Consider the following 26,360-nt stretch of genomic DNA (forward strand, 5'->3'; position numbering starts at 1 on the left):
CCCACAAGACCTTGCTCCACTTCCCCAAATTGCTTTGTAATCCCACGGAATTCTGAGGTGGGCGAGATCAAGAAGGTATTTAAGCTGATTACAAAGGCTTTTGAGGGCTCTTTTGGACTTCTTTTTTGGAGCAGATGCATCTCTTCTGTGATGTGAGGTTATCTTGCCTAGGCCTCTGGCCTAGGCACCTGTTTTTTCTTATTCTGTATTTTCTTTAATCTTTAATAAACCTCTAAAAAATATAATGCTCCTTGAAGAGAGAAACTAATTTCTACCTGCCTCAGTCTCCCCATAAATTCCAAAATTTTAATCTTTACAAGAGGCAGAATACAAAGTTTTCTTACCAAAAAATGAGATCCATTACTTTCTTATCTTGGCTATGATTCACAGTGTGAGTGCAAATAATTTTTACCAAGTACTAGCTTTTCAAAACAGTAATATAGCAGCTAATTCACATTTGAGAAGTACCAAAATCTGAAAAATTACAAGAGCATATTTAATGCCTACAAGTACAAGGTTAAAGAGACCAACTAATCCCAAAGTGATTGCTGAGAATCTGTGCCAAGACAGAAGACTTGTTTTGGGGTTCAAGGAAATGGGTCTTTGACAAGGTCAGATACAGAATTTCCACATGATATATTCTTAAAAGTATCTCAGTTTGGCTAGGATATAGGATCCTCTATCCCCAAGAGTGAAGGTAAAATCAGACCAAAGCTATTTCCCATCTTCCAAAAAAATCAAGTCTCTTTTCTGTATTTCATAAGTGTGGCAAATTTCTGTAGTCCTGGCTACTGACTGGGTAAGTGCATATTGTGGCAATGATCCTATAAATTTATAAGTGTGGTCACCAGGAATTATTACTCAATTCCAAATGAATTTTTATGGTTATTTATTTACAAAAGGAGAGTGAAAGAAAACAAGAGAAAGTAAATATTTACTCCAGCCGGTCCAAACCAGTCAGGGCTTCAGAGGTCAAGCAATGGGGGCCCAGAGGTACATCAAACAAGGGTTTTAGCCATAAGGCCTCCTCAAAGACAAGAGGTCTCGATAGAGGTTAGCACCTCCAGAAAATCCAGGAAAAGGAGTCAGCCTTCTTCATACACCCACATGGTAGTCCTAAGGAAAAAGAAAACAGTCCAAGGTCTTCAGCTGGAGCACCTCCAAGGTCAAGTTTGAAGGCAAAAGACCCTGTCACAGGCAGTTCTTGCCACTTTTAAAGACCTTTCCTTTCATCACTTCCTGTGACTGCTGCCTTCCATCTGCTCTTATGTGGAGCAATTAGAGGTATAGTTTCGTTTAGGACTGCCTAGGGGGCAGTCAGTGGGTTCTAACTCATCACCCACTTTCACACACTGTGAGTCATAGATCTCCCCATACTTAAGGATAAGTAGTGTATAATCTTTTGGTGATTAAATTTAAAAATGGGCAGGAGAGAGTTAATCCCAACTTCACAAGATAAAGAAATCAAAGATCACGGAAAAGACATTTGTAGAAAAAGATTTCTAGTGAATCTTTTTGTGGGAAGAAAGCAATGAAAACTGAAGGCAACCCATCAGTTGGGGAACGGCTGAACAAGATATGTGACTGCAATGCAATACTATTGTGCCTTAAGAAATGAGAAATGATGATCAAGATGATCACAGAAAAACCTGGAAATCCTTATATGAAGAGATGGAAAGTGAAGTGAGCAGAACCCGAAGGTTGTACACAGAAAGGATTAATATATGAGGATGAGCTGTTCATCATTTAACTATTATCACCCAAGGGTCTTGTAATGAAAAGAGCCATCCTCTGCTTTGGAAAGAATGGACAAAGTCTGAACACAGATTGAAGCACACTGTTCTTCACTTTCTTTATCCACCAGTTTTTCTCCTGTGTAAGAAATGTTTGTCTTTTCTACATGACCATGGAAATGTGTAGTATATATGAACACATATCCAACTTTTGTCCTATTTCCTTCTGGTCTTGGGAAAGAGAAAAGGCTGGGATGGAGGAGGAAAAAACACGGATCACAAAATGTGAGGACAGGATTATTTTTTTTTTATTTTTAAAACTTTATTAATTTATTTATATTTTTCCATGGTTATCTGACTCATGATCTTTCCCACCCCTCATTCCTCTTCCCTCCCAGAGTTGACAAGCAATTCCATTGGGTGATGGATGTATCACAGAAAAGGGATATTGAAAAAAGTGTACTTACATGAAATCTGAAGAATAAAAGCACAAATGTCTCTCTTAATGTTTAGTGATTTAAAGAACTGATCTTCTCAGTTGTCATAGCTTTTGTAAAGATTTCAATAGAATTGCATTCTTGGCTGAAGGTTACACTTTTCCTTTTTTTAAGTGGGCCTTAACAAATTGAGCATACAATTACAGAAATGTGGATATGTGTAATTTCACTGACTTATTGAATTCCTTTCCCTTAATGTTACAAATTCAAATTTTAGAATGTAGTGTTTTAGAACCAAGAAAAACTTTCAGATCCTAAGATAGAATTCCTCATTCTATTCCTCAGTAATGATGGGGTCTGTGAGCAGGTGAGTAGTGTTGGAGTTGGATTGAAACAACCCAGGGTTTGAAATCTGCCCCAGACACTTCCCAGTGGTGTTATCTTTGGTAAATCACATAATTTCTTTGAGCCTCTTCCTTACTCCCCTCTAAAGATGAGACAATTCTAACAGTGTTTTTGAGAGACGACACATAAAATGCTTTATACACTCTAGAACTACTAGCTATTATTATTCCTTGATAGGCATCAGTTTCCTCATTTGGAAAATGAACAGCTTAGAATATCTGGACATTAGGATTGCTTCTAGATCTTTATCTTACTTAGATAATTGGATTCTTCTGATATCCACAACTGAAGTTAAATTAAGTGGGATATCTAGAAGGGGCTATATGATATAGCCTGAAGGGTAAATCTATTATGAAAGGGTTTATCTATTTTAGCAGGATAAATTAACTTTTACTGGGCAAATAAGGGTGAATCTAATAGAATGCAACTAGTGATTATACTTTCTTTCCAAAAAACAAATTCACATTTAGAAAAATAATTTGTCATATAGGAGAGGACATGCCAAAAGATCCTAGAAAAAAAGGAATTATATTGGATTCAAATGAAAATAAAAGGCAGGAAAAGGATCTTTTTCAAAGATGCATTAGCAAAAACTAATGACAGACCAATCCATTATTTTTCTCAAAAATGAAAAAATCCAAATGAAGTCACAGAGTCAGACAGGACAGAAATGACTGGACAACAATTAGAATCAAAGAGATGAAGATCTTGTGTTATTCTTTCCTGGTCAGGCCAAATCTAGGATATTGCTTTCCTATATGGGCACCACAAAGGACATGGGAATTTAGGTGAATGAGATCTTGCATTACTCTACAGAAAAGGGAATTGAAACCCTGAGGATTAAATGAATTAAGAGTTCTCAGGGCCAATTAGTGAAAGAGCTGTATTCCCAAATCAAGCCATCCTGTCTCTTTTGAACTCTCAGTAGCCTTTGAACCTATTATTCACCATGGTGTACCCTTCCCTCTTCCTTTCTGTGACATTACTCTCTCCTGGTTTTATTCTTACCTGTAAGTTCAGTCCTTCTCTTTAAGAATGTCTCTTTTACTGCATGTTCAACCATGTCCTAACAGTCAACCAGGGTTTTGTCCCAGACATTTTCCCCATCTCCCTCCATCCAGTGATTGAGATGAGGACACTAGGCAGCACTGAAGAGTCTCAGGAAGCCAAGGTTATGGGAAGGACTTCCCCATGGGTACTTTTGCAGAGGTTTGATTAATTTAAGAAGATTTTTTTTGCCTTCTGGCTAAAACCCATGGGTGGCATAAGGACGGAAGGAGGCTCCGTAGCACTGCCCACAGGAAAGTCCAGCAAACAAAATAACTGAATGAAATCTGCTCTTCCCTCAATTTATCAATTTTTTTTTCTCTTCCCACTAATACACATCATCCCAGGAGCCAACTGTGGCTTTCTATTTTGCCTGGGCTTCCCAGATGGGCACTCCAGGGAATATCTGCCATGACCCCTGCCTCCTGATTTTTTTATTCTATTACTGTCTTTTTCCTGCTGCCATTCTATCTTCATGACCCAACCCACTCCATGATTTCCTTCACACAATCAGAATCTAATTTAATCCACAATAATTTTTTAAAAGGGGAGGTTTTGGCCACATTAGAAAAGAGTGAATTGAAGGTGTATATTCATGTATATATACAAAGTTGCTGGAGAGAGGAATTTCTCTTCTCTTCATGAGGAGTAATTAGTATCTTCTTTCTGAAGGGCACCAAACTTTCACTAATTTTCTATAGGAAGTTGCCAAAGATTACTAATATTAATTAATGCATGCTAGAGAATAAAGTACAATTTTATGGGTTATTTCAAGTTTAGATCAGTTAGATTGCAGATATAATAGCCTGTTAATAGACTATATACAGATTTAGTTATTGGGAGTTGGTGGCTGAGAGCTGGGTAGACCAGTAGTTGAAGTGACTTGACTAGAGAGAAATCTTGTATAAAAAATTATTTATTTATATTTACTTCTATAGGAACAGTGGTAGGAAAAGGAAATTGGAGAGAATGTAATTGTTAAGTTGAGGAAATACATTCCCCTAAATCTAATCAATACTAGCTAACAACCCACAACTATCTCTCATTAGACTTTCTTCTTGCTTGAATTCACAAGCCTACTTAAAACTACTCTTACTAATCTATTCCCCAGAACTAATTAACTATCTTAAACTGAAATATGAACTTAACAGAAAGGAAAAAGACAGATTTCCTTCTTGCTGCTCAGATGAAATTCACCTTGTTAGAACTTTTCTGAATTCTTCACTCATCCTTTGCTCTCCTGCCACCACTGATGAAACAGAGGTACTGGAATATCACTATTCTTCCCTTGGCTACAAGGATGTTTTTCAAGAAAATTTGCCAGATCTTCTACAACTTTGAGAGCAAGCACCTTGGAAAACTTTCCTGGATCAGGACAGCCAAAAGAGTGATCATTGCTTCAAATGACTATCCCAAGGTTCCTTGAGAAAGTTCTCTTCCCATCATTTCTCTTTCAGATTCTACTCTGACTTAGAGAAATCCAACTCACTCAACTCCTCTCTCTTATTTACCCATTCCCAATTTATCAAAAAAAAATTTGAAAATGCTTATCCAATTACCAAAGAATCTAATACATATCCAATAAAATAAAGTTTCTCTCCAGTATGGATCCACTGAGGTGCAGCAAGAGTGCCCCTCTGTGTGAAAGTATTTCCAAACTGTTTACATTCATAAGGTTTCTCTTCAGTGTGGATTTTCTGATGTCTGGTAAGATGGTCCTTCTGTTTGAAAGCTTTTCCACATTGTTTACATTCATAAGGTTTCTCTCCAGTGTGGATAATCTGATGCTTAGCAAGAGAGGCACTCCATGTGAAAGCCTTTCCACAGAGTTTACATTCATAAGGTTTTTCTCCAGTGTGGATTCTCTGATGTGTAGAACAACTGGCACTATGTGTGAAAGCCTTGCCACATTGTTTACATATATAAGGTTTTGTCCCAGTATGAGTGCTCTGATGCGCAGTAAGATTGTAACTCCATCTGAAAGCCTTTCCACAGTGTTTACATTCATAAGGTTTCTCTCCAGTGTGGATTCTCTGATGTGTAGAAAGATGATACCTTTGAGTAAAAGCCTTTCCACAGTGTTCACATTGATAAGGTTTCAATCCAGTATGGATGCTCTGATGTGCAGTAAGAGAGTCCCTCCATTTGAAAGCCTTTCCACAGTGTTTACATTCATAAGGTTTCTCTCCAGTGTGGATTCTCTGATGTCTAGCAAGAGAATCCCTCTGTGTAAAAGTCTTCCCACACTGTTTACATTCAAAAGGTTTCTCTCTAGTGTGGATTCCAGGAAGTGCAGCAAGCTGAGAATTCTCACTGAAGGATCTCCCACTTTCATCATTCACACAAACCATCTCAACACATTTGCTTTTTGGATGTCTACTGAGGACGGAAGTACAGCCCAAGGCCATTCCTCCTACATTACCTTGATACATGGGCGTTTCAGGTGTCTCAGGTGACTGAACAAGCCCTACTTTTTCAAGAAAGCATTTCCTATATTCACTATCCTGACAATAGTCATTTCCTGAGTTCCGTTTCATATATCGAGTTAGGGCTGAATGTTGGTTGAATTTCTCTGCAGTTTCATCAAATTCACTGTCACTCCTTGTATTCTGATTTACCTTGATAGTAGAGTCAAAAATATCTCTCAAAATGAAGTCATGGGAAACCTCATTCATGTTTCCTTGGAGGCCAGATCCATCCATAAGCCTCAACCTTGTGGACAACTCCTTCACTTCAAAATTACTCTCTGCCTCTGAAGAAAACAGATAAAGATATAAAAACAAGGAAAAGAGCATAAACACACACACACACACACACACACACACACACACACACACACACACACACACACACACACACACAGGGATATAAGTGCTTTCCTCTGATGGCAGAAAGTTAACTGATTTTTATTTTATTTCTCTAAGGAATAAAGGACTATTCAAACTGAACAAGTAGAACTACTGTTTGGATAGAGCATTTGGCCATATCTGCAAGGTGGATGATTTTAGAAAGATTTTCACATACAAATTCAATGAAATCTAACACTGGACCAGTGACACAGGAAGGTTCAAGATTCTCCTCATAATTTGCAACTCATGTCATTAGGAAAGAATGGAGGAATGACCTGAACAACTTCCTTGCAGTTGGACTAAACTCAAACCCTGTGCACGAGCATGCTTTGCCTGCAGTACTGGATAGTCTTTCTCCATTGCCCTTTCTATCTTTCCTAAAAGTCACCACTCCATTATTCGTATAATTTTGTGAATCTAAGGTAATATTCTAGATATTCTGTTCTCATCATTTTGGATGCATTATCATATGGTTAGTCTGGGTAAAATTTGTATGCTAAACAGGCAAATAACTTCGCTCTTTTTAACTCTCATGCAGTAATTTTCAAAATGTAATATAAGTTTTCATTTCTCTACAGATGGTGTATAGATCATATACCAATAAGACATAATTAAGATTCATCTAATTTTACATCCTACGATAAATTATGTCTCCTACCATATACTTAGTCTATCATCCATTTCTTAGGAAACGAACAACATATTTCAGCATTGGTCTGCCAGTACAAGTCTAGCTAGCACTCCCTTCACCACAACAGAAAAAAATCTTTTGGGATAACAGCCTAATACATCTGCTTTCAACTCACTAACCTGGACAGGAGCTCCTTGGGTCTTTTTGGTCTAGTAGCCATGGTGCTTTTCCATGCTGAAAACAGGAGATAACATTTCCTCTAGAAACTGGAATCCCTGAGAATCAGAAAGAAAGAAGGGATCAATAAAAAAATATGATCCTTTTAAAGGAAAGGGAACATGCAATTAAGAACTACAGAATGGTTTTTATTGTATTCATGATTGGCACATTTGCAGGAGGGCAGAGATCATGGAAATCATTTGCAATCAGAAAATTCCATCTGTATTTAACTCTTGAAATAGAAGGATAGGCACATTGTACACAATTTCCATTATCTAGAAATTAAAGGCAGCTGGCAGTGAAGGGGTAAGAGATCAGAACTTGTATTAAGAAAAGCAAATTTAATCCAACCTCAAAGAGATGGTATGCAGGTGCCCCTGGGCAAGTTGTTACACCTCAGTGCTTATTCCTATTTCCTTTCCTGCCAGTTGTCTTGTGTGCTGTATTTCTTTGAAGAACTTTGAAGAAATCCTAAACCACCTGTCTGCAGTGATTGTAAGACTAGATCTAGGTTCTTTTGGATCTGGGACCTTCCTTGGCCTAAGTTCATCACAATTCATTACCTTCAATACTAACAAAGGAGGGTTAATGCAGAATTAGCCAAGTATAGGGACTGGGAATTTAGGCCAATGAAGAATGATTAGAGTAGTCCAACATCTCTTTAAAGTCATTTAGATCTGGGAGTGGGTGGTGGTGGGAGATGTTTAGTTAGTGGGATTAGCATTAGGGTTTTCCTTATTCACTTTATCATTTTCTTATTAAATCAAATTTTGCTAGACTATGTTACTGAGTAGTCTGTGTGTTGATCTCAAACCAGGCTCTGTCCTGGTTTGAGTTTCTGTTGGCTTTCCACCCACAGTTAACAACCTGATACTGGTCCAATATAATTCATCCACCCCCAAAACCACCTCACTAAAACAGTGCCCCTACTTTAGCTAGGTGGAGGAGATCACAAACCACTTAAGAGAATTAACACCCTTTCAACTCAATTAGCCAGGAAATGAGAACCCATACCTCAGTCACACAGGAATTTCTTTTGATCAGCATTCACCTCTCCAGAAGGTAAGATTTAGAAATTTTACTCTTAGCTGTAAATCTTTTTGATGAGAACTTAACCTTTCGGTGAGATTCAGAAAATTCACACCATTAGCTGTGAATCTTTTTATATGAGAACTTAACCTTCAAAAGGTGTCAATCCCACAAACACTGCCCCCTGGGCAGTGCTAGACAATTTGAAAACTATGATTGGCCCCTGTGAAGAGGGGCAGGGACAAGTGTAAATCTTGAAATTTCTCAGACTTCTGAATATTAAAAATTTCCCCATCAGGGAATTCTCAATTGGAACAATTCCCTACTGGGAACATTCCCCATTTTGACTGTGAGAACTTGCCAGGATCAGAAATGGGAGGACCTCTACTCCATCCATACTTAAGACTGCTTTAGGGGAGAAAACTCCTTGCTAAACAATGAAAGTACTTGGACCCATGCTTATGATGAGGCAGGGAGTTCTTTGAGCCATGCCTGTTTTTAGAATTGATACAATGGGATGCTAGGTACCTATAAAGGTCGGGCAGGTTTTCTCTTGATGGGATTAGTCGACTCAGCTGTGTTTTCTCTGGTTCAGACTTACTGAAGGGATTAGTTGACTTAGCTGGAATTCAGATGGGCTGTCTTTTAGAAAACATCTACAGTGATTGGTAGATGGAAGAACTTAGGGGAGGTGACATAGGAAAAAAAACCCTATATAAGAAAAGGAATCTCTTGAGCAAGGGATCCTTGGAGATAGATCCTTTTGGAGGAGGCCCTTTGAAGATCTCTTGAGAAGAAGTCCCTTGGGAGGCTGACTCTGGCTGGAACTCCCTCTGGGGAGACTCTGTTCCCCAAACATCCTTGCTTAAGACAAATCTTGTGGTGAGTGATAACCGACTGGTTTCTCTCTTAAGGCTTAGGCCTGGGTTGGCCAGGCCTGCCCTGGGCCAACCTATTCTTTTCTCATTAATTCCTTTTCTCTCTCTTTCTCCCTTTCTTTAATTCCTCATTGTATTATTAATTAAATTCTCTATAAAACCCAGTTGACTTGGGCATATTCATAATTTGGGAATATATTCCCTGGCGACCACCTTATATTTTATTTAAAAACCAAAACACTATAGTGAAACATTTTCTGCGGTCAAATTTACTCACCCACTCTGATATCTATCACAATTTATATCTTCCACCATTTTAACTCACTACAGTTTACAACATCAACCATTTTAATTATAACAGTTTATGGCTTATCACGAAGTTGGTGAAAAAACCCTCAAAAGACTTCTGTGAAATCTCTTTCCTTTATCTCTTTGCTTTATTACTTGCCTATCAGTCAGTTTTGTTTTCTGTTTTAACTTGACTTCAAAATTACAGCTGCAAGAATGGGTGAGTAAAAAACCCTTTTGATTCTCCTTAAATTAAGCTGTTTTAGATCTTAGCAACAGGGCCCTAAAGTCCTGGCTAGGAGAACTTTTTCTAAATCCTTTCCTTTAGGGAACAACTGCCTAAATTAAAATTAAGACAAACCTGGGGAAAGTTCTGTCCTTGTCTTTCTCCCCACGTGTTTACTTTAGAAATATGGAGTCACAGACAGTTCAGAACTTAGCTAAGAACTGGAGTTTCAGTAAATACTTTGTTCTTTTCTTAGTACAAGCATTGGTCTGCAGCTTACTTAACAGCTGGCTCATCAGCCCCATGACCAATCTTAAAAATACAGAATTCCTTGTCTCTCTGAAAGAGCTCATCCCATGAAACTTATGGCAAAATCTAATCAATATACTACTTTCCCCTGAGTTTTTGATTGTTGTAATTTTAATATTGTATTTTCTTGAAGAACTCAATTCTCAGTCAAACCAACCAATTGCTCCCTCTAATATTCAACAATATGCAGAACTAAATACTCGGCTTGAGCTTATAGAGGAAAGTCAGGGAGAGATTGTAGCTTTTATGAGAAGCATTAAAAGAGAATTAAGAACATTATCAGAACCAATCCAAACACCTCTGTATCCTTTCACACTTCTTCCTTGGCTCCTCCTTCTCATCCTACACAATCCACTTTAAGTTCACATTCCAACATAAATTCACACCCTACCTCTGAATTTTCTGGCACCATGGGACAACAAACCCTTTTAATGTGCCCAACTCTTCTATTTCTCAGACTTACCCAATTGAAAATGGAGCAAGAAACCTAGAAACAGGAGTACCAAATAATTCAGATAGCTTATTTCCTTTAAGGGAAGTACCCACTTTTAATAAGAATGGAAACTTGGTATCTGTAAGACATCATACACCTTTTACCCCTGAGGATTTAAAAAAATTGAAGGAAGATATGCCATCATTTGAGGACGAACCAATATTAATTATAAAAAAAATTAAAGAACATATTCAGAACTTTTGACCCCACTTGGTTGGATGTTGAGAATTTATTAGAAACATTTTTAACAAAAAGATAAAAAAATAATATCGTCTCTCTGGCTAATCAAAAACGAGGTAAAAAAAGGAAGTTATTGGCCAACTGAAGATCCACATTGGAACCCCAATGTTGAACTAGATTACACAAAACTAAACCAGGCCAGAGAAGCATTATTGACAGCCATGAGAGCTTGCTCTGATAGACCTGAAAAATGGTCAAAATTTGAAAAAACCCAACAACATATTGATGAAACACCCTCCCAGTTTATGGACAGACTTATTGACGTAGGGAATACATATATGGACCTTGATTTATCCAGAGAAAGAGACATCAGACAAATACGTAGGCAATTTGTTAAGAACTGTTGTTCAGTGGTAAAAGACTACTTTAGAACTAGCTGTCCTAATTGGGACTCTATGGACCTCGATGAACTAAGGAGAGTAACAACCTATGTTTATAAAGGTCATGTAAAAAGACCCAAGGAAGACGATACATCAGTGGAAGATTTAAAGAAAGAAATTGAAATTTTAAAGAGACAATTGAAAAATAAGGGAGAAACTATAGCCCCTTTGCGGGAATTCACAAATAAATCAGTAACTTGCCACTTCTGTGAGAAGAAGGGCCACAAAATGATGGAATGTAGAACCTTTCTTAAGATGATTGGAAGGAATACGCAGTTTAATAATAGCTTTAGAAATAATAACTATAGAAATGATGATAATGGTCATAGAAACCAGAACAACTATAATGATGATAATGGTCATAGAAACCAGAATTCTAGAAATTTTAGAAATTATAACGATGACTATGGAAATAACTATAATGAATATAGAAATAAGAACTTTAGAAACCAGAATTATAGAAATAGGAGCTGGGAAAATAATGACAATGCTCCAAATGAAGAAAATGATAATACCCAACAACAAAATATAAGAAATGGAGCTTGTCCAAAAAATAGTCGAGGTGCCCTTCAGGGGGGTGCCCAAGGAATATCCCAAACACAATGATGGCGTCGGGGGGAGGGGGGGGCCTAGGGCACAGGAATCAGAGGATACAACCTTTGATTTTCCAGACCCTGATGTCCTACTACCCGTTGTCCCTATCCACTGCCCTCCCCATACTAATGAACCCCATGTTACCTTAAAGGTGGGTAACATTTATTATGATTGTCTATTAGACACTGGAGCTACCAGGTCTATATTGAAGAATGTACCAGATTTAAATTGTTATTCCGTTGATTCACAAAGTGTAGTGGGGGTATCAGGAATACCCCAAAGAGTTGAAAAACTTGCCCCTAGAATGGTGTCTGTAGGACCCCTAGAGGTACAACATTCCTTTCTTTTGATGCCTGACTCCCCTTTAAATTTACTGGGGAGAGACCTTCTATGCAAACTCAGAGCCACAATAACTTGTTCACCACATGGTTCTTTATTATTGGAAGTACCAGAGGAATCTTTAAATTTACTCCTTGTACTTCTCTCGGAAAACCAAGAGGCAAAAGAGCCTTCCACTTTTGAAATACCTAAGGATATACCGGAGTCTCTTTGGGCCACATCTTCTTCCGATGTAGGCTTAATTAAATCTGCTGTTCCTGTGCAGATAAAAACTAAATCTAGCCCACCTCCTTCCATCCCTCAGTATCCCCTCTCAAAGAGGCAATTGAGGGTATTACACCAGTTATTAACTCATTAATAGAACAGGGAATAATAATCCCTTGCAAATCTGAATACAACACGCCCATCCTGCCAGTTAAAAAAACGTAAAGAGGGCTTGATGGCAAGCACCTCTATAGATTCATACAGGATCTGAGGGCAGTGAATAATCACGTTATAAAGAGACACTCCATAGTTTCTACCATAAATACTATTATTTCCTCTATTCCTAGCACAGCTACATACTTTCCAGTAGTAGACTTGTGTTCAGCTTTCTTTTCCATACCTATACATGAGAACTCCAGGCATATTTTTGCTTTCACCTGGAAGGACTCACAATATACAAGTACTTTTGTCTCCATGATATCTAAATCGTTTCTTTTCTTTTCTTTTTTTTTAATTTAAACCCTTACCTTCTATCTTGGAGTCAATACTGTGTATAGGCTCCAAGGCACAAGAATGGTAAGGGATAGGCAATGGGTAGGTTAAGTGACTTGCCCAGGATAATACATCTAGGTAGTATCTGAGGCCAGATTTGAACCTAGTACCTCCCATCTCTAGGCCTGCCTCACAATGCACCAAGCCAGCCAACTGCCCCCCAAATTGTTTCTTTATACCTTAGTGCGGTACTTTCTCCTTAGCATGAGATTTCTTCAATTTGGCTATAATACTCTTGGGAGTTTTCATTTGGGGATTTATTGCAGGAGGTGATCTGTGGATTCTTTAAATTTCTCTTTTAACCTAGGATTCAAAGAAAATCAAGGCAGTTTTCTTTGATAATTTCTTATAATAACATCTAGGCTTTTAAAAATATAGTCGAATAAACTGTTGATTGTCTTTCCTGGATCTATTTTCCAAATCAATTGGTTTTCAGTGAGATAATTTGTATTTTCTTGTATTTTTAAAAATTCTTTTGATATTATTTTGTTTCTTGAGTATTTGGCTTCTATATGCCCAATTCTAATTTTTAATTTTTAAAAACATTTTCTTCCATGACCTTTTGATTCTCCTTTTCCACTGGGTTCATTTTACTTTTCCTGGTCCTTTTTTAAAATTGGATTTTCTGCTTCTTGTCATCTGAACAATTTTGCTTTTTCAGCATTCATTTTCTTTTTCCATTCATTTCACTTCTTTTCCCCATTTTCCTTCCACTTCTCATTTGATTATTGAATTCCCTTTTGAATTCTTTCAGCACTTGAGACCAATTCCCATCATTATTTGAAGTTTTGCATGTAGAGGCTTTCGAATCCCAATCCCCACCTCAGTCTGAGCCCTTGTCTTCTTTGCCTCTATACACATTTTCTATGGGTAGATGTTTCTTTTGCCGTTTGTTCATTTACTCAGACATTTTCCCTCCACTTTGAGTTCTTTTTCAGTTCTCTCAGGGTAGAGGGTGCATTCTTTTAAACTTAAGGTTTTCCTTGTGACTCCCCTCAGTTGCATTTATGTTTCATTGCCTGTAGTCTAAACCCTCTCAAAGTTGCTGATTTAGTCACCCCTAGAGACTGCTCATGGTGTGCAGAGCTGAGAGAACTGAGAGCTATGTTGCCCTGGGGTTATAGGCTTTACTATAGGCTTAAACTAGCCAAGTGCCTTCCCGATCTCACTAGAGCCTTGTGCCAAGCCTTTGTATTCAAAGGGGTTGGCATAAGAGGAGCTTATAAGTTAGGCTTCAGAAGGTTCCTGGAGTCTCAAATTTGGTTTGTGACCAGGTTCAGAACCTAGGTGAGTAGTTGGGTGGTGGATTATCTGCATTTCTCTCTGTGGTTTTAAATGCAGTTGCTGCCTTATCCCTCAAAATAGACCCTTACTGCCTAACTTTCAAGTGGTTTTCCTCAGGAGAGCACCTCACTCTTACCCATGTTTATCTCTGACTCTAAGTCACTGAAAAGCATATTTTAAAGTTGTTTTTACATTCTCAGGACAGGACCAGCTTTTACTTCTATTCTGCTATGCCCCTTCTTGGCTTCCCTCTCCCATGAATACTTAATGACAAGAAAGACCATATCCAGCCCCAAAAGGAATGAGGTGATTTGGCATTTAGTGACCTTTAATAACCATCTTAAAGGAAAAGCTGCCTGGGTATAAAAAGAGGATTTGCACACAAAATTCAGGTCTTAATATAGGCAGGACTGGATGACTTCTGAGATTAGCTTCAAGAATAAAAATCTGTAACCTTGGCTTAAGTTTTCACCTCAAGTTATCCTAAACAGGGAAGAAACAATTTTAAGGACAAGAAAGGAGGGCAGCTGGGTGGCTCAGTGGATTGAGAATCAGTCCCAGAAATGGGAGGTCCTGGGTTCACATCTGACCTCACACACTTCCCAGCTGTATGACCCCAGGGAAGTCACTTAACCCCCATTGCCTAGCCCTTACAACTCTTCTGCCTTGGAACCAATACCTAGTATTGATTCTAAGGCAGAAGGTAAAGGTTTTAAAAAAAAGAACAAGAAAGGAAAGTCCCTCCTACCTATAGCATAATTCAAAGCCTTTTTATTTATGAAAAGCAGGCACAAGGAGACTCCTGGGCAGAGATCAACACTTCTGCTTTTTCAAAACATAAAGATTCAAAATCCTGTACACATGGATTATAATAAAGACATTCTCTTAATGACAGATTTAGAATTAACACAGGAAATGGTTCTTACCCACAGAGAGTAGGTTCTGCACATTCTCCAGCATGACCTTCTGGTACAGCTCTTTCTGAGAATGGTCCAATAGGCACCATTCTTCCTGGGTGAAGTCCACAGCCACATCCTTGAATGCTATTGACCCCTAAACCAACAAAAGTCACAAGATTTAGAGCCCAGTTTTCATCTGTTACAGACAGCCCTGATCCACTGATTGGAGGAAACTGAAGCACAAAAGAGAATTTACCTAAACTCCTAACCTCGAAGCCTTTCAGAGCCAGCACTGCAGAGCTGTCATTCAGAGCCCAATGGAATATTGACAAAGGCACTTGTGACTAAAGGGAGAATGATATTATAAAGAGTAAAACTTGGAGAAGTATCTTCTCAAATGCTTTTCCCTGTGGAATCAGGGAGATGGGAAATGCTCTCTGAGTGAACTATGAGATTCTGCATAGGAGAAAGAGAGGTGATTACTACATATTCTATAGGGAAAATATTACCAGTGATCAATGAGGAGAAAACAATGAATAAAGAGTTCTCTGTAATTTCCTAAAAAGTCTGAAATACTCTTTATCTAGATGAGAGCCTAAAAAGAGGATTACATAGACCTTATACGGGATCAGACTCATTCTAGCTAAGGGAAAAAGTGTATGTACTCTCATATTAAATTGAGAATTTGGGGAACAAGTGGGTATGATGTGTCATAGTGAAAACTTTCTGTCTTTGTTTTATGATAAATGCCATTTATTACTGGAATATATTCAGTCATTTTACATTTAGTGACATGGAAAGAAGAATAAGTATGATGAGGAACAGAAGGGGTGTTCCATCTTTTAAAAATATAATATTTTGGTGATTAAGCTAATTCAAAAGAAAGATACTGACACTGTAATGATAGGAATTCTGAAGATGAACAATTTCTTTCTTTTAAATAATTATTAATTGACTGGTCATTTAATGTGCTCAGTTGACATTCTCCAAAATCTAAAAGAAAAATGGGTAGGATGAGCTAATTTAATAAAAATCACAATCCTACCTAAATTAATTTACTTATTCAGTGCCATACCTATCAAACTATCCATTCCCTATTGTTCAGCCTGGAATGCCCCTGGGACACTCAGGGGAAGAACAGTCTGAGGAAAGGCTGAGAAGTTTCCAAGAAAAAGAAGACACAATTCCCCAGATCCTCAATACAATCTAGAAACCAGAAACTTTATAAGGGCCACTCCACAGTCTTCTACACCCATTCAGGTCTGAAAGGGCTTTGTCCATCCCCATGGTGACAATATATGGAATATGCTTCAATTGACACCATCCTGTCTTGGGAGGAACATGTCTGATACAGTTCTTTGGGCCAGAACCAGCATTCCCTCTCATACAACAAAAACTCAGTCTCCTACAACAGTAGCAGGGGCAGAGAGCAGCCCTTGGAGTCAGGTCTGGGAGGGAGAATTGCTCTTGATATAGCAAAAGGACATTCAAAGAGTTCAGAGAAGAAGGATGAGGCCCAGTGGAAACAGCAGCCACCATCACTACCAGGGACAGCAAAAGGTCCTCATTCAGATACACTTAGAACCAGGTGGTAGAAAGAATTCAGGCCGAAAGGAAAGCAGAGAAATCTGGGCTCAAAGGGAAGAATGCAGTGAGACCTCTGGGCCAAGGAGAGCAGACAGCTTCTTGTTTGAAACTCCTCTACTCTGAGCTATTCCTGGTAGTACTCTCTGTCCTACCTGCCCTACCTCTGAAATCCTGAGATCACAGATGTCCTGCAGTAGCACCCAAAGCCTGGACCTCAGGACTCTGCCTGTCTCTCTACCCTGAGCCCTGCCCTCTATTATCCACAATGCCACTGCCACCAGAATGAGCTCTCTTCAGCCTAGACTCTTCCCAGGCATCTAAACCACCCCAGGGCTTGATATTGTACTTGGGCAGCCACCTACAAGGCTGGTCACTCTGAGAACTTCCCCTTCACTCTCCTTTCTTCCCCCTCATTCCAGTGACACTGGGCTCTTTCTTGTTCCTCACAGGAGACTCTCCATCTCCTGACCTTGTTCCAGGAGTCCTCTCCCTCCTCCCCAGCTTTCACTACTGTCCACACTAGTCTCTGCCTCCTCAGTGCACTGGATTCCTTCAGGTTTGGACTGAAATCTCATCTTCTGCAAGAAACCTTTATTGACCCACCTTTTGTTTGACGTCCTACAATTTATCTTATGCACATTGAAAGGAAAATTGTTTTATGGCCTTGTATATTATCAATCTTGAAACAAGGGATCAACTAAAATCCTTTAGATGAGTAACTGAAACGACAATTTTTCAGAGTTAGACCACACTGCGTGTTCCTTAACATCCTCCGTACCTTCTGCCTTGCTAATGACCTGCTGCTTATCTGTCAGAAACCCACAGAACACAGTGCTGGACGCCTCTATGGGACCTTTGCTGGGTGGGGTGACATCTCCAGCTGTCATTGACCACAATTAGGTTTGGATCTTCAGCTCAGAATTATGGCCGGGACATTTCTTTATAGTTTGCCAATGTGAGGAGATTAAGGGAAGGATTCAGGATTCTGAGCTCCCTCAGGAAGAAGTTCTGGAGATGCTCAACAGCTTTTCTTTTAGGGCTCTTTGTTTTCTGACTCCCCATTAAAGACCCACGTTGAGCTGAGCTGTGCCCCATCTCAGGAGGGTGATGTTTCTCGTGGGCTATTTTGTGTGAAGTCTGGTCTTGTCAGGGTGTAGTGTGGTTCCTCTCCTTTTCTTTATAATTTCTAGTGAGCCAAGTGCACAGTGACAGAGAGAGGCCCACAGGGCTGGTTTTGTGCCCCTACTAGAGCTGGGTAGTCTCTGTCTATGCCCAAGTTCTTTCTATTCCTTCTCAGAGGAGAAAATTTCTGCGAGACCTTATCCAAGTGTGTGAAGTGTTTGTTTTTTATGAGTTCTAGAAATCATTTGCCTTTGAGGGATGATTAAAGTTGTTCATTTGATACAAATTGCCTCAATACCTCAAAAGAAGTCCATAAAATTCATAATATTCTTAAGTAAACTAGCTATTCCAAGGGATTGTCCTTTCTCAAGAAAAAAACTCAATTAAGGACTTAAGATTTTGGTAAAATAGAAATTAGTCACATTATCTTAAACATGGGTTACATAAATATATTTATACTTTCAAATTTTTAAAATGGATAAGCAAGCTTTATGATCCAGTACTGTTAGAAATATGTTGTATATAAATTTCTAAAAAAGTATCTTAAAGAACAGGAAAGAAACCTTGGAAGAATCTCTGCTACTGAGCTGTGAAGCTTGTAATAAATTTCTTATGACATGAAACAACTGTTTTGTTCAAATACTTCACTTTAAAGAGATTAAGCCAGGAGTAAAAGTTAAAATCTGGGGCAGACTTTGAAATGTCCTCCCACATGAGCTAAAACCACAAACTCCATTATCTTTCTCAAGTTCTTCTACAGCCCAAAAGACAGAATCAATATTCAGTTTTTAACACTAAGCTAAAGAAGTAGTCCTGTAAATAGTTACCCCCCCTCAAAAGAAAGAAATGATATAAAATTGCACCAGATCAACTTCAGTGATTTTGTTCAAAAGAACCTGCTTTTGTTAAAGGTTCCTACTGTTAGATTTAAAATGGTTGAAGGCCTTAAACTGTAACAGTTAAAAGAGTGATGATGTAAACTGTAGTGAGTTAAAATGGTGGAAGATATAAATTGTGATAGATATAAGATAGGATGAATAAATTTGACCGCAGAAAATATGTTTCACTACAGTGTCTTGGTTTTTAAATCAAATATAAGGTGGTCACCAGGGAAATATTCCCAATTATTCAAATACCCAAGTCAACTGGGTTTTATAGAGATTTTAATTAATACAAATGTGGAATTAAAGAAAAGAGAGAAAGAGAGAAAAAGGAAATAAATATGAAGGGCCTTAAGCCAACATGGCCTAGACCTGAGTCTTAAGAGAGAGAGATCAGTCAGTCAGTCTTTTAACACTCACCACAAGGTCTGTCTAAGCAAGGATTCTAGTGACACCAGGCCAGCTCCATCTCAGTTGACTTCACCAGAGAGAGTTCCAGCCAGAGTCCTCCTTAAAGAGCCTTCCAGCCAGAGACTGTTTCAAAGGGCCTCTCTCCAGAGCCTCCAGAGGGACAGAGTCCCCTCAGAGGAGCTCCAGTGAGACCTCCTTAGAGATTGTCCTCCAAAAGCTTCCCTTCTCCAGAGCCTCTCTCAAGAGATTCTTCCCAAGCGATCCTCATCAGAGATCCTCCAAAAGGATTTTCTTCTCAAGAGATTCTGCTTTTTCTTATATAGGGGTTTTTCTCCTATGTCACCTCCCCTAAGTCCTTACATCTACCAATCACTGTAGACGTTTCCTAAAGGACAGCCTATCTGAATTCCTGCTAAGTCGAGTAATCTCCTCAGTAAGTCTGAACCAGAAAAAATGCTGCTGAGTCAACTAATCTCATTAAGAGAAAAATTGCCTGACCCTTTTAGGTACCTAGCATCTCATTGTATCAATTCTAAAAAACAGGCCTGGCTCAAAGAACTCCTTGCCTTATTATAAGCATGGGTCCAAGTACTTTCATTGTTTAGCAAGGAGTTTTCTCCCCTAAAGCAGTCTTAAGTATGGGTGGAGTAGAGGTCCTCCCATAGCAAGGAATTTTTTCCCCTAAAGCAGTCTTAAGTACGGGTGGAGTAGAGGTCCTCCCATTTCTGATCCTGGCGAGTTCTCACATCAAAATGGGGAATGTTTCCCAGTAGGGAATTTGTTCCAATGGAGGATTCCTCAATGTGGAAATTTTTAACATTCACAAGTCTGAGAAATTTCAAGATTTACACTATCTTTGTTCTGTATGCCCTTAAGAGGAACTTGGAGACAGTAATAATGGGAGAAAGTAGTAGCAGTAGTAATGATAACTGAACAAATAAGAGTAAATGAAGGGAATACTCTGCATTTATGTTTGGAACCAACATGATTTAATATATCTGTCTTATTCATTAGTCTTCATTAGCATCTGTTTGGTCTCATTAGCCAAAACATAAAAATTAATAACAACAGTAATAAGAATATCTATTGGACACATTAAAAAAGACTAGAAACAAGGAAAATATATAAAACTAAATTACAACTAATCAGATGGCTAGGATAGAAATGTTTAATTTCTCAACGTCTAAATAATGTTCATTTAAAAATTAGACTGTGTATTTGTTCTTTTGAAGTAACATCTTAATAAATCTTAATAAATTTCCAGACTCTAAATATGAAATCAGGATTCTATATTTGCAAATTGTCCATCAGATTTTTTCGAAATACAGATGCTGTGTGTATTGCTGTTATTATAAGTTTCAATAATGTCATGTCATGTCACGATCACATGTTTGGTAAATACTAAGTATAAAATTATACTTGTTGAACAATTCTTTTTGAAAGGTTCTGCTTCTAAATTTTTTTTGTACAACTTATTATAACTCGTGGATTCACTGGACATAAATTGACCTACCTAATTTGAAACTAACCTTAAAGATAAAATATTGATGGTCTTCATTGATTCAAAACACAAGAATTGTTCGATCTTATTAGCAGTAAAACATTCACACCTTTTACATTCAACTGCTATTTACTCATAAACAGAAATAGGCTAAATAATTTTTTTCATTCCTCTCATATCTACATACTTAAAATGATTCTCCAAACAGTTCATTCTCTCCTTGGAATTTTTATTAAGATCCCTTACTAAACTGCATGTGTCTTATAACTTTCCTATTAGATCCAATATTCCTTGTATCCCCCATCATTTGAAACATCTGTACGCCAACCAAGGTATCAATATAATTCCTAATCAATAACCCAAAAGGTTACAGGCTTTTAAAAAACCTGCAACATTTAAACACCATGTTTTATCCAATGGATGTCAGACATTAATTGAGACCATAGTACAAATCAACAAAACTGTGATAAGTTCTTATGGTTAAATAAAATCCCTGAAAAATGCTGTTTGTATCAGTTAAACTGATTTTTACATTCGACCAATGAAATCACATTCTTATTGTAAAAGTATATATTTTGATCGTATCCCAAACTAATTTATAGATGTTACATCTTAAATTTACAGATTTAAACTTTCTCCTTTTTCAATGTCAGTATTATAAATGAGGAAATGAACTTGTATTAGTGTTTAACTTCCTCTTCCATCTATAAAGATGGTAATACATTTCTAATATTACAGACTGTTGAATTAAGGAATTTAATTCAGCACTTAGTAATTCAAGATTGTCTTTCATCTGGTTTACAGGCTAAAGTTAATTGCCTGTTGATCTCAAAACAACTTGTCCCTCCCTGTGTTGATAAAAAGGGCTTGATTGTTCCCTAACATGATGACCCTATCACATCTTATCAACAGCCTGAGTATTTTACTAAGGGATGATTCCATTTAGAAAACTAATTTAAAATGTAAAAACATAGGTCAAGTATTATTTTAATTAACAGGAGGGAGACCAATAATAATATGTTTAACATTTTAGCATTTATTGGTACAAGATGGAGAATGTTCTTTTAGAAAGGAATTCTTCAAAGCAATATTCCTTAATATATAATACATATAAGGAATACCCTATGACTCCCAATAATAAAAAAAAATGTGCAGTTAGGAATGTCCTTTGGTTCTAGAGCCTGTGGGACCTGTTATTGATAAATGAGGCCCTAAAGATAATTTCAATTCTTTAAAAAGGTTGAAAAAAATTAAAAAAGAAAGTGAAGACTCTCTACAAAACACTTGAGCATCAGTCAAAGGCAGCTCAATCATGATATGGAGCCATGAATCAAAACACACCACTGATAGAAGAGAAGGTGGATTTAGTTTCAAAGTAACATAATCAGACAATAATATTGGTTGTGTATCTGTATTCTGTATCCTGGTAAGAGAATGCCTGTCCTGGATTGCACCTATTTCATAAAGACAGCCCTCTAGGTAAAGAAATTCTCATCAAGGCTCCTCTGAAGGTCTTTCCAATAGGCTGGCCAAGGGGGAATCGTCTATGGCCTCCATATCACTGATCATGAACCACATAATCAGGTAGGATCCTTTAGAGAAGTCACTGTGAGGACCATTTTAGGGAGAGTGAGGCCCAGGTAGGACACTAACTGCAGCAGACATCCACTACAATAGTAAAATTGTATGATTAAAAATCTGTTACCCTAAAAAAGAACTACATATCCCAAGAGCCCACTGACTTCCTGTAATTATGTACTTCCTGTAGACAGAGGATAAAGGGAGTGGGCTTTGGAGGCTCCCTCTCTGATGTAGAATCAGCATTGATGGTGGTGAGTGTTGACTAAAAAGTGGCTAACCAGCCATGGGCACATGGTCTTTATTTTGTATCTTCTTTATTCCTTGAGTTCTAATGATCATTAATAAATCTCTTAAAATATAATATTATTACTGAGATTTAATTTTAACTTTTACAGAACATGGGAATTAGTACTGGAAGAGATGGAGTCTGGGGTATCAGAATATTAAAGCAATTAATGATATCTAAGACTTCTGTGGGAGGAATAAAAACTCAGGTCTGTGTCCTCATCTGGGCAAGCTGAAGACCCTGCAGAAGGAGTTGGGCTAAGGATGCCCATTATCACCTTTATTATTTAACATGGTACTAGAAACACTAGCAGTAGCAATTAGAGAAGAAAAAGAAATTGAAGGTATTAGCTATCACTCTTTGCAGATGATGTAATGGTCTACTTAAAGAACCCCCAGAGAATCAACAAAAAAGCTAGTGGAAATAATCAACAACTTTAGCAAAGTTGCAGGATACAAAATAAACCCACATTTTAAGACATTATATATATTTCCAATACATCTCAGCAGCAAGAATTAGAAAGAGCAATCTCATTTAAAAATCACCCTAGACAATATAAACTACTTAGGAATTTATCTGCTAATACAAACACAGGAACTATATGAACACAACTACAAAACACTTTCAAGATAATTAAAACTAGATCTAAAAACTGGAAAAATATTAATTGCTCATGGGTAGGATAAGCTAACATAATAAAAATGACAATCCTACCAAACTTACTTATTTAGTGCCATAGTCATCCAACAACCAAGAAACTTTTTAATTAATTGGAAAAAACCATAACAACGTTCATTTGGAAGAACAAAAGATCAAGGATATCAAGGGAAATAATGAAAAAAATGTGAAGGAAGGTGGTAGTACCAGATCTCAAACTGTGCTACAAAGCAGTAGTCATCAAAACAATCTGGTACTGGCTAAGAGACAGAAAGGAGGATCACTGGAATAGACTTAGGGTAAATGACCTCAGGAAGACAGTCTATGATAAACCCAAAGATCCCAGTTTTCAGGGCAAAAACCCATTGTTTGACAAAAACTGCTGGGGAAATTGGAGGACAGTATGGGAGAGATTGGGTTTGGATCAACACCTCACACTCTACACCAAGATAAACTCAGAATGGATGAATGACTTGAATGTAAAGAAGGAAACTATAAGTAAATTAGGTGAACACAGAATACTATATTTGTCACATCTTTGGGAAATGAAAGATTTTAAAATTAAGCAAGTGTTAGAAAAAAATTTAAAAAATAATTTTGATTATATTAAATTATAATTTGTTATACAAACAAAACCAATGCAACCAAAATGAGAAAGGAAACAACAAATTGGGGAAAAAATCTTCATAACAAAAACCTCTGACAAAGGTCTAATTACTCAAATTTATAAAAAATAAATTAATTGCACAAAAAAAATCAAGCCATTCCCCAATTTGGTAAATGGGCAAGGGACATGAATAGGCAATTTTCAGATAAAGAAATCAAAACATAATAAGTACGTGAAAAAGTGTTCTAAATCTCTAATAATCAGAGAAATGCAAATCATAACAACTCTGAGATACCACCTCACACCTAGCAGATTGGGTAAAATCACAGCAAAACAAAGTAATGAATGTTAGAGAGGACATGGAAAAACTGGGACTAATGCATTACTAGTGGAGTTGTGAATTGATTCAACTATTCTGAATGGCAATTTGGAACTATGCCCAAAAGGCACTAAAAGGCTGTCTACCCTTTGATCTAGCCATAGCACTACTGGGTTTGTACCACAAAGAGATGATAGGGAAAAAGACTTGTACCAAAATATTTATAGCTGGGCTCTTTACGGTGGAAAAAAATTGGCAAATGAGGGGAGACCCTCCTATTAGGGAATGGCTGAACAAATTATGGTATCTGATGGTGATGGAATACTATTGTGCTAAAAGGAATACTAAAGTGGAGGAATTCCATGGAGACTGGAACAACCTCCAGGAAGTGATGCAGAGCGAGAGGAGCAGAATCAGGAGAACACTGTACACAGAGACTGATACACTGTGGTATAATCGAACGTAATGGACTTCCCCACTTCTTCTTACTGTCTAATAAGGCCCAAAGGCCTAGCAGAGGCTGACCCACTGCCTGGCCCAGGAAGCAGCCCATGGCTGGTCCTCTGGCCTGGAGGCAGGAGCCTGGCTGGAGCCCTTCTCAGCTGACCTTCCAGCCCTGCCTGCAAGCAGTGAGGGCGCCCCTGGAGGCCTGGCAGGGACCCAGCTCTGAGTTCTGCTGGATTCCAGCCTGGCTGGGGGAGGGGCTGCACTCACCTGGGAGGGGGGCCTCGGGGTCCCGGGGGCCATTCCTCTGGCTGCGGGCTGTCTGCTGGGCCACCCTGGGGTCCTTCAGTGGGTGGCAGCCCGGAGCAGGGGAGAGACTTCCTCTGTGTGCACCTGGGAGGAAGGAGAGAGGAGGAAGGCTCAGAGGGGCTCCCAGGACCTTCCCTGGCCTCAGGGGGAACAGGAAGCCTCAGGCTGGGAGAGGGCCTCGGACTGGCCAGGAAGAAGCCCTCCCCCCCCCCCCATCTTTGCTTTCATTCCATTCAGAAACTGCACTGGGTGGATGGAGGGAGCCTGCTGGGGGGAGGGGTAGTCATTAGGGAAGGGGACCGCTGGAGGGGAGATGGGCATCAGGTGGGGGCTGGAAGAGCATCCTGGCATTGCTTCAGTGCCCGAGATCAGGGCTCCTCCCATGGCATATGAGCTCGGGCACCCCCCATCCACCGACCAGGCGGCTGCTTCTCCCCTTGGCCTGTTCTGACTTGGACATCCCCCCACCCCCCGGGGAAGGCCCGGACCAGCCCCTCCCCCGATCCTGTCTGTCACTGCATTCCCTTCTCCTGGGCTCAGGGCCCAGACAAAGCCACCTCGGCCCAAGTGCGGCACTTCCGCGTTAATCTTTTAGTCTTTTCGCCGGTACTTTAAAGGGAGGGACAGACAGAGACCGCCCCTCCCCCAGGGACACTTACTGGGCCCGGGGCGCCCCTCTTTTGCACATGGACACACACACACACACCCTCCCTCCTAAGTTGAAAATTCAGGAAGGAGTTCCGGTACAGAAAATTTTCACTGCGCACTGACACACTTTCCCAGAAAATATGCAAAAGGTACCACTGAGATCCTTCCAGGTCCCGAGACTGCCCACAAGAAATTCCAATGGGGACCTAGACTTACGTGACGTCAGACGCTCGGCATTCTGGGAAATGGAGTCCTGCCCGGGCCTCCGGGCTCAGAAGCCTGCAGCCTTCTCCTCTGCCAATCCCCCCCGCCCCCCTGCTTCTTTACTGTCGAAACTGCCTCAGGCCAGAGCCCGGCACTCGGCAGGCGCCCAATAAGTGTCTATTGATTCAAGGACTGATAGATCAATGGAGCGAAGCTCTACACGGCCTTACGGGGTGGTGCTAGGATCCCCGCCATGGATACACACACCATGACACACACATACACTTACGGCCTTTCCCCTCCCCCAACCACACACTTTTTACCCAGGCACACCATTCCGGCAGCTCGGTCCCTGCTTGCGCATGCGCACATGATTTCCCCAACCGGCAAGTTTCACCGAGAGGGAACGGCTCCACTCGGGTCTTCCCTTCCTTAGGAGTTTAGGAGGAAAAAGTCTCAACTCTCAGAGCACGGAGCGCAGGACCTCCCATACCTGCCAGCCCTGGCCCATTTACTACCTCCCCTTCCCCTCTCACCTACCAAAAGTCCCAGAAACAAGTACGTACTTACCCTTAGCTGACACTTGCAAGGCTTGTGTAGCCTCAGCATCTAGGCATTCTGGGAAGTAGTCTTCCATGGGGGCGGGCCGTGGTTTACATGAGTCACTGTACAGGCCTTCTGGGAAATGGAGTCTTTTGCCCGTCCTCCTGGGTTTAGGGCTACTGTGGGGGAGGAGCTATACAGGAAGTGAGGGGCGGGTGTAGCCT

The 26,360-nt window shown here is 39.3% G+C and overlaps 1 protein-coding gene across 2 annotated transcripts; it reads right to left on the reverse strand.

Moving 5' to 3' along the window:
* Positions 1-4,522: 4,522 nt before the first annotated feature.
* Positions 4,523-26,283, reverse strand: LOC103102433 (zinc finger protein 566-like). 2 transcript variants are annotated; one of them, XM_007490646.3, is made up of 5 exons: positions 26,164-26,283; positions 24,703-24,825; positions 15,064-15,190; positions 7,282-7,377; positions 4,523-6,374 (listed from the first exon to the last, which is right to left on the reverse strand). In XM_007490646.3, the coding sequence occupies exons 2-5, from the start codon at positions 24,733-24,735 to the stop codon at positions 5,170-5,172; spliced, it is 1,461 nt and encodes a 486-aa protein (XP_007490708.2). In that variant the 5' UTR covers positions 24,736-24,825; positions 26,164-26,283; the 3' UTR covers positions 4,523-5,169. The 2 variants fall into 2 exon arrangements, with proteins under 2 accessions (XP_007490708.2, XP_007490703.2); XM_007490641.3 differs by lacking the exon at positions 26,164-26,283 and adding an exon at positions 25,606-26,097.
* Between the last annotated feature and the right edge of the window lie 77 nt (positions 26,284-26,360).

Source organism: Monodelphis domestica, chromosome 3 (assembly GCF_027887165.1).
Source record: "Monodelphis domestica isolate mMonDom1 chromosome 3, mMonDom1.pri, whole genome shotgun sequence".
Classification (NCBI taxonomy): Eukaryota; Metazoa; Chordata; class Mammalia; order Didelphimorphia; family Didelphidae; genus Monodelphis; species Monodelphis domestica.